General features: G+C 27.5%; 1 protein-coding gene across 2 annotated transcripts in view; it reads left to right on the plus strand.

The window, feature by feature from the left end:
• The first annotated feature begins 4,493 nt into the window (after positions 1-4,493).
• Positions 4,494-9,897, plus strand: part of LOC117173385 — a 7,293-nt gene continuing 1,889 nt past the window's right edge. Inside the window, exons 1-2 of one of the 2 annotated variants that reach the window (XM_033361911.1) lie at positions 4,494-4,630; positions 5,728-5,863. In XM_033361911.1, coding sequence (XP_033217802.1) covers positions 5,785-5,863 — 79 coding nt within the window. In that variant the 5' untranslated portion in view covers positions 4,494-4,630; positions 5,728-5,784. The remainder of the gene's footprint in view (positions 4,631-5,727; positions 5,864-9,897) is intronic. The other variant, XM_033361913.1, reaches the window with a different exon arrangement.

The raw sequence follows: 9,897 nt of genomic DNA on the forward strand, positions 1-9,897 counted from the left end.
TAAGAAAAATGTGTATAAGTGGTACAAGCTGTGCCAAGAAGGCCGAGAGGATGTCGAAGACGAACCTCGCCCTGGACGTCCCAGCACGTCAACAACAGATGAGAACGTTCAAGCAGTGGAAGAAATGGTGCTGAAAAATCGCCGAATTACCATCAGAGAAGTTGCTGAAGATGTTGGCATATCGGTTGGCTCATACCATGCTATCTTTTCGGACGTTTTGAGCATGAGACGTGTGTCAGCGAAATTTCTTCCAAAACTGCTTAATTTTGAAAGTGCTTGTGAAAAATTTTCTGACCAAAAACAGCACCACAGTGATGCATCAGCCTCCATATTCACCGGATTTGGCCCCCAGTGACTTTTTTCTTTTCCCAAAACTGAAGAGACCCATGAAAGGACATCGATTTTCAACGATTGAGGAGATAAAAACTGCATCGCTGAAAGAACTCAAGGCTATACCACAAAATGATTATCAGAAGTGCTTCGATGATTGGAAAAAGCGTTGGCACAAGTGTATTATATCTGAGCGGGATTACTTTGATGGGGACAACATAAATATTGAGGAATAAATGAATATTTTTTGAGAAAACCATAAAGTCACCTTATTTTTTGAACACACCTCGTATACTGCATCCATCAAACGTCTATCTTTTTCTATCTATTTTCCAATATAAATTTATCAATCTTTTTCAATACCCTCTGAATTATCTCATCCTAACCTTTAACAATCAACTTCAATAGTTTTCTATCTCTCTGCCAACCTTATTTCCCGTTTATATATATTTTTATCTCCTCGTCTCTATCTCGTTGGGTCCTACATCTATAAAAAACTATGGTTTTCTACTTCTTTGCTGATCTCAATTTACGTCTATCATTTCCAATACACTTTTCTCTATCTCATCCTAACCTCTATCTGTCCCTGTCAGCCGTAGGTTTTCGTCCTGCCAGAAATCGGAGGATAGGAAAAAATGGAACTATTCTATCCCCAACCTCAATAATTTTCTATTTCATTCTCGACATTTCGTGACCGCCCTGGCGGACCGAACGAACCGAATGGCGCCTCTACGAAGTACCCGAAAAGACCCCATTCAATTCCTTTTTTTAAAAACTAAAAAAAAGCAAAATCAACTTTTAAATTGTTGAAATTCGGATTCTACGTTAAAATTTGCATTAGAAACTCACGGAGTAATCGCAATACTTTTTCTTGCAGCGTTGAAAACTTTAAAAAAGTAAAATACCTGTCATTTACATGAGCCGAAGGCGCCTTCAAGTGCACCTCCTTTTAGTAGCAGTTAATAAGCGTTCCGTCGGTAACTTCAAGAATTTTTGCGCCACGCAGTGGAAACCTCAGACAACAACGCTACGATGCAAGTGAGAGGGAATTTTATTTTTAAACTTCGCGCGCAACGTACTACTTGAGCTATTATGGATGCGCTTGAAGTCACCTTCAGCAGAAGTTAATGACATTTTCTTTAATTTTTAACGCTGAAAAAAATAGTATTGCGATTACTCCGTGAGTTTCTAATAGAAAATTTAATGTAGAATCCGAATTTCAACAGTTTAAATTTTAATCTTGCTGTTTTTTTTTTTTTGAGTTTTTTAAAAAGAAACCGAATGGGGATCCAATGGGGTCTTTAAGGGTACTTTGTAGAGGTTCTTCTCGGTTAAATCGGTCCGCCAGGGTGAGGGCTCTTATCTTTTTTCTATTTCTTAGTCTATCTATTACGATTTTCAATCTTTCTTAATCTCTTTGTCAATCGTTCGTAATCACAAATACTTATCTTTTTCGTCACTTCATTCTATATCTTTAATATAAATTTGAATCTTGGGTTATATCTTTTTCTATCTTCCACAATTAAGTATTTTTATAATCCTCTATTTCTCAAAATTGAGGAATCCATTGAAAAGTTCGGGAATTTATTAAAAAAATTAATTTGACGTTGACCATTCACCAGAAAGACAACGTGACGTAAATTTATATTGACAAAGAGATAGAGAAGAGGAGATCGAAAAAGATAGAAGGGAATTTTGATAACAGAGATATAAGAAGATTGACATTACTATATTGAGGATAGGATGAGATAGAGAAGAAAGATGAAAAAAGATAGACGTGAATTTACATTGAAAAATAGATAGAAAAAGATAGAGGTTTTTAGAGGTAGGATACGATGAGAAAGAAAAATATTTACGTAGATAGAAAAAGGGTAGGATGGGGTAGAGGAGATGGTTTTAGAAAACATAGATTAAAATTTACATTGAAAATAGAAAAAAACTAAAAATTAATATATTTATGATATGATGGGATAGTGGAGAGAGGATTGCAAAAGATAGAAGAAAATTCAGATTAACCGAGAGATAGAAAACTATTGACTTAGATAGATAAAGGATAGAATGAGATAAAGAAAATGCGATTGCAAAAGATGGATGGTAATTCAGATTGACAGAGGGAAAGAAAAAGGTTGATGTAAATAGATAAACGATAGGATGAGATAATGACGGCATTGAAAAATAATGGTGTGAATTTCGATTGATAATGAGATAAAATGGAGTACATTTTCTTTATCTCATTCTATAATAAAGATTCAAAGTTATTCAAAAAGATAGAATCTCTATCTTTTTACTTCCAGCATGGTGCCGCTAGGTGGCTGAGGTAAAGTAAGGGGAAAGATAAGGGCCCTCGGTTATGAAAGAGATTGAAAAAGATTCAATTTCTTAATAGATACATTAAGGGATATATAAAGATAAGAGTCCTCGTTCACAAAATATTGAGAAAGAGATATCAAATTATTAAGATTGGGGATAGAAAAAGATAACGTTTTATAGAAGCCCTGTGCATCTGAAAACAAAATGGCGATCCCTCTTAGTGTTCTAAGTTGGTTATTTCCTAATATCTTCAGCGCGGCGCTAGTTGTTCCATCACTCCCTGTTTTTGCATTGCAAGCAAATGGAGTAGATCACTTTTTCATATTTTTTGATAAACAAAATGTTATTTTCGTGAATAAAAAATATTGAAACGATGTCCAAGATATAAATAAAATCAATATTTTCACATTTTTGTTTTAAAGACTCTTAGGGGGTACCTCTTTTCGGAGTCCTGTTTTAAATTAATCGTTGAATTAATTTGCCACGTCCAGTTCGTATCTAGGTTCTAAACTAATCAAGTTTCCCATAAACGAATAAAGTAGCTAGAAATGGATCCAATGAAAAATATTAATTCCACGATTAATGCGAAGCATACCTCTGTGAAAACGGAACCCTCACAAGGATATAACGATAAAAGAGAGCAATTAGAGAAATTATTTTTTTCATTTTTCACTGATTATTAAATAAAATGGTTTCAAATATAAATTTATTTATATTCAATTAAAAGTACATTATATCCATTATATATTCAAAAGCGATAATATTCACTTGCTAGGTTTAAACTTAGTACTATTCAAATTTTTCTCCAGGAATTTTTTTTATAAAAGCATGAACCCACTGGGTAAAGACCCCACTGGGTCCCCATTCGGTTCCTTTTTAAAAAACAAAAAAAACCAACAAAATCAACTTTTAAATTGTTTAAATTCGGATTCTCCGTTAAATTTTCTATTAGAAACTCACGGAGTAATCGCAATACTTTTTCGTGCAGCGTTAAAAATGAAAAAAAATGTCATTAACTTCTGCTGAAGGTGACTTCAAGCGCATCTATAATAGCTCAAGTAGTATGTTGCGCGTGAAGTTTAAAAATAAAATTTCTCTCACTTGCATCGCAACGTTGTTGTCTGAGGTTTCTGCTGCGTGGCGCTAGTATCCAGATAAAATTCATAATGTTACCGACGAAACGCTTATTAACTGCTACTTAAATAAAATGCACTAGAAGTCGCCTTCGGCCCATGTAAATCACAGGTATTTTATTTTTTAAAGTTTTGAACGCTGCAAGAAAAAGTCTTGCGATCACTCCGTGAGTTTCTAATGCAAATTTTAACGTAAAATCCGAATTTCAATAATTTAAAAGTTGATTTTGCTTTACGATATCCTATGTCCATGTAGTTAAGGTTTCTTTACAATATCTTAAAAACGTCGTATGATCTGACGTCGTAAAGACGTCGCTGAATTTTGTGCCTACTGGGAATACAAGTTTGAAAAGGGTATTCATTTGTCGAAAATAGGCTTTTTTATTTATACTTGCATAATCAGTAATTTTTGAGTTACTGTCGAGTTAATTTAGAATGTTAAAAATTTAACAAAACTGAGTGGATGAACACTAGAAAAAAATTATTTTTCACCACAGAAAGCCATAAGTGCATTTGGATATAATTTTTTATGTTTCGAAAAATAAAAATAATATCCAAGTACACTTATTTTGAATAATCCTTTTTTGCCAAATTATGAAAATAATAAAGTTTTGTACGATGCAATTGGTATTTTTGTTTGGCCCTCGGTGCGCTGCCATCTTGGATTCCCCCCACTCAACCTAAAATATAATCGCCCGGGTAATAGTTTCGAACTGCAGCTTGACCGAAACTGAAATATCTTTTCATTTTAGGGCATTTCAGTTTTTACTGTAGCCAGTAATAAAATTGAATTATAATCTTCAAACTTCGGAAAAAATTCTTCGTGCTAACAAAATTCTTAAAAAAGGAGAAAATCGGTAAGTTAATAAACATATAACTTCTTTTATTTTCATTTCTAAACTTGCATTATTCTTACCTCCTTACAATCCTTATTTACTTTTTCATTCTCGCAATTCTTAAAGTGAATTTCTCCTATTGAGTTGATTTCTAGTCCCAAAATATATATATTTAAACTCAAATACACGAGGGTAAATCGGCTTTTAAATATTTGGTTAAAAAATAAATCCATAAATGTTGATTTTTGTCGTTTTTGTATTTGGAGGTTAAGTTTGCATTTTTTCATTTTGTAAGGGGGAAAAAACCTCTCTGATCAAGGAGCGAATCATTTTTCTAATTTTAAAAAAGAAAGCTAAAAATCCGTAAAAATACCTCAAAATTCATCAGTTGTTCACTTAATTTTGTGTAATCTATCACTAAAAGTATAATACGAAATTCTATAGTGTATCCAAATGTCCAATTTCTAGGTTTTCAACTTGAAATTTTTCGGACATTATTGTAAAAAAATTATTTAATTCAACTCTATACTGACGATATATTCCTAGTATTATCGCCATTATTATTTTATTATCCAAAAAAAAATGTTTACCGCCTGCAAGGTACGAAAATCGCTTTAAAGGACATTTTCAAAAAAATCTAACTTGAACACGGAATACGTTTTTAATTTATAATTTTATGTAATGCATACATAAATCACGCGTTACATCAGGGTTTTTTTTACTTCTGAAAGTAGCCGTTTAACAGGAGAAGCGGCAACTAATGCGCATGTGCGCAGTACAATAACGAGTCAATAATACTCTTAGGTGTATTATGAGATCATACTCGTACTCCTTCGATTAAAAAAAAACGTACTTAGCAGTAATTTGCCATTATTTTTGGATACGAACATACAAAAATCATTTTTACTAGTTGAAACAAATATTTGCAATTATAAATAATTTTGTTCGACTCTAGGAAAAAAAGATCTCAATATCCAAATTTTTTTAAAATCATGTAACTACTTCACATAATATTTAATATATTTTTGCTTTATTCATTTCTTTATTTTAATTTTGAAAATCGTGATTGCATTCTAAATACGTTATTTAAGGACTTTTATCTCTAAAATTTCAAACAGGACCAGAGTTTTAGAAATTTTTTTCTAAAGAATCCAGATTACAATCGAACTTTAAAAATGGAACTCAGCGAAAACGATGGAAATTATTTCAATTTGACGCCTTTAAGCTGGGAAGATGTAACAAAGGAACTTGAAGGTAAAATATTAAATTTTCCATATTGGCTTATATAGCCCGGAAAATAGAATCTAAAAAAAAGAAAAGACTTAATAAGACATCAAAAGATATAAATTGCTTCCTCGTAGAGGGAAGTTTGTCATGACTTAAATATAGAAATGTAATTTCTTGGAAAATTTCGATATAATTTGAAACCCAGGAGTTCGAAAGTACAATTTTTTTTTTATTTCCATGTGTGCGTAACTTTTTCCTATCCACCATATCTCCAGGTTTGATCACTTTTAAGTCACTTTTTTCAATAAAAAGAATAAAATCATTTTTTGGAATTCTTTCTGCATTCTTATTAATTTATCATGAATTAATAAAAACTTATCAAAGGATTAAAAATATTTTAATGTATTTTTTTTTCAAATTCCTTGGCATGTTCAAGAGCTTTAAAAATTCCAAGGAATTTTAAAGAGTTGAAAATATTTTTGACTGTTTTAAAATATTATAAAAAAATTTTAATTGCTTTTAGTAATTTACTGTGTCTCAAAGAATTTTGAATATTTTAGGAAGTTTTAAAAGATTCTCAGTTATTTTCAAGAGCTTTAAAAAGTGTCAAGGGATTTCATAAGATAGCAAAAAATTGTAAATATTTTAGGAAATTTGAAAAGTTTCTCAGGAATTTTTCTATTTATTTTATTATTTGTGGAAATTGTGGAAATTTTAAGGAATTTAAGTATTTGTATGAATTTCAATTCATTCGAAATTCGCCCTTCATTCTTATTAATTTATCTTAAATTCTTTCAAATTCTATTTAATTTTCCTAAACTCATTCCAAACTTACTGAATTCAATGAATTTGTTCATCTTTTAGAATTGTTTTCAATTTACTTCATTGCTTTTTAAAGATTTGAAATTATTTTTTGGAATTCAGACTGATTTCTTTTAAATTCTTTGGAATTCTCGTCAATTTTTTTAAATCACTTGAATTCTTCTAAATTTGCTCAATTCTACTTAATTCGATTGATCTTCTTGAATTTTTCTTAACTGACTTTTTTCATATTTTAAAATTATTTTCAATTTCTTTGCATTTTTTTTTAATTCACCTTGAACTTTTATGAATTATGAAACTCCCATTTTACGGAAATCAATGGAATTTTTTTTGTATAAAAAAACTTCTAATTCGTTTGAATTCTTTTAAATTCCAGAAATTTCATTTTCCAGAAAAGGTACAAACTTTTAAAGGAATATAAAAATATGATCAGAGAAAAATAAACGCAATAATTTAAACTCTGATTTGAAATTTTACATATTATGTATTTAAAAATAAATAAATTATGTGCCAATTTGAAAACCGGGAAATTCCAATTTTGCGTTCCATTTAATTTCAATTTAATTCTTTACCGAACCCGAATCTTTTCCACTTGAATTTTCACTAATTGGGAAGGATTTCCAGTTTCAACTATTTTAAAAAGAGAAAACTTTGGAATTGTTAACATTAATAAAAGATTAATGATTTTATTTAGCATTGTTTATTCTTAAAATCATTCACATTTAAATATTATTAAATTGGGAACTTTTTTTTAAATTGTTCAATCTTGAACTTTTTTTTATTTTTGGCCCTTCCAACTTTATATTTTATACTTTTGGATTAAAACTATTCCATTTTTAACATTTTTATCGAAAATTTCGTTCAATCGACATTAAAATATTTTAAAGAAAAAAATGTTTTTTTTTAACTTATTATTTTTTGGGATAAAATCAATATTTTTGGTTTAAAATTCATTTATTTCTGCGTTTTGCTGACATTTTTTTCTATTTCGGTAGAAAATGAATCTTCTTGATGACTAATCACTTTTTCGGTTGAAATATCATTTTTTTGGTTGTTAAAAACTAATCTTTTTGGTTCAAAATTAATTTCTTTGGCTTCAAAATAATTTTTTTGTTACTGAAAATAATTTTTTTAACCGAAAACGTAATTATTTCATGTTTGGTTGAACAACAATTTTCTTCAGTTAAATATTCAACTATTTGTTGGAAAATTTCTGTTTTTTATTGAAACTTTCTCTTTTGCGGTAGAAAATTAATCTTCCTCATGATTTTTGATGGCCTTTTGGGTTGATAATTCATGTATTTTGTTCAAAACTGTTCTTTTTTGATAGAAAATTAGTTTTTTTTTATTGAGAATTAATTTTTTAACTAAAACTTTAACTATTCTATTTTTTATAAAATTTTTTTATAGACATTTAATATTTTTTATAGAAAATTGATTTGTTTGGTTAAAAATTGTACTGTTTTAGCTAAAAATTCATTTATTTTGATGAATTTTTGTTGTATAAAATTAATCTTCTTGGTTGAAAATTAACCTACAGAGTCGAAAATTCCTTTAAAAATTTGAATATTTGTTATAAAATTCATGTATTTTGTTTAAAATTATTTTGTTTAGGTAGAGAATTAGTCTTTTTAGTTACAATTTTATTTACTTATTTGAAAATTATTTTGCTTTTTTAATTAAAAATTAATTATTCCAACTAAAAACTTAACTAAGCTCCATTTTTCGTTGAAAATTTTTTTTACAAAAATTTAATCTTTTTGACTGCAAATTCATGTTTGGTTAAAAATTTAAACATTAAGTTGAAAATGTATTTTATTTAGTTAAAAACTTATGAATCTAAATTAAAATTAAACTATTCTATTTTTAGTTGAAAATTAATTTTTTTAGTTGATTTTTTTTTTTAGAAAATTTATCTTCTCCTTTAAAAATTCAACTTTTGGGTTAAAATTTATTTTTTCAATTAAAGATGCATAATCTTAGTTAAAATTTCATTTGCTTTGGTAAAATATTTAACAAATTTGGTTGGTTCCTTTTCTTGGAAATTATTTTTTTTTAATAAAAATGTAAGCTATTTCATTTTTAGTAGAAAATTGATCTTTTTTAGTTGAAAATACACTTATTTGATTGAAAACTAATATTTTTTATTCAAAAATTCAGTTATTTTAATAGAAAATGTATATTTTTGGGTTGTAAATTCAACTTTATTGAAAAAAAATTTGTCTTTGTGAGTGAAAACTCAATATTTTGAATGAAATTATTTTCTTTATTGACTGAAAAATCTTTCTCGGTTAAAAATTCAACTCTTTTATTGTAAATTCGTATTTTTTGGTTTAATTTAAAAGTTTTTTAAAATTGAAAATTAAAATAATAAATATTACACTTTTTTAAGAATTAATTTTTTTATCAAAGATTCACCATTTTCTTGCAAATTTATTTTATTTTATTATAAAACTAATTCTCTAACTTAAAATTAAACTTCAATTTTTTGCTGAAATTTTTTATTTAATTTTTTTGTGTAGAAAATTCATCTTCTCGATTGAAAATTTAACTATTTTATTTAAAAATTGTTTTTGACAAAGCTACATCATTGCAGTTAAAATTGCACTTTATGTGGTAAAAAATTTGGTTGATAATTCGTTTCTTTTTTTGAAAATAATTTTTTTTACTAAAAATGTAGCTATTTAATTTTTGGTGGAAACTTGATCTTTTTTAGTTGAAAATTCACTTATTTTGTTGAAAACTCATTTTTTTTACTCGAAAATTCAATTATTTTAATATAAAATGTATATTTTTGACTTGTAAATTCAACTTTATTTTTAAAAAATTAGTCTTTATGAAAACTCAACATTTTGAATAAAATTATTATTTTTGGTTTAATTTAAAAGTTTTTTAAAATTGAAAATATCAAATATTACACTTTTTGTTCAGATTTATTTTTTTTTATCAAAGATTCACCATTTTGTTGAAAATTTATTTTATTATAAAACAATTTCTCTAGCTTAAAATTAAAATATTCAATTTTTGTTGAATTTTTTATTTTTTAGTTAAATTTTTTGTCTAGAAAATGCATCTTCTCGTTTGAAAATTCAACTATTTTATTTATAAAATTTTTTAAATAAAAATGCATCATTGTCGTTAAAATTTCATTTTATTTGGTAAAAAATTTAACAAATTTGGTTTATAATTCGTTCCCTTTTTAATTATTTTTTATTTTTATTAAAAATGTATCTATTTAA

This window comes from Belonocnema kinseyi, chromosome 5 (genome assembly GCF_010883055.1).
Source record: "Belonocnema kinseyi isolate 2016_QV_RU_SX_M_011 chromosome 5, B_treatae_v1, whole genome shotgun sequence".
NCBI classification, from domain to species: Eukaryota; Metazoa; Arthropoda; class Insecta; order Hymenoptera; family Cynipidae; genus Belonocnema; species Belonocnema kinseyi.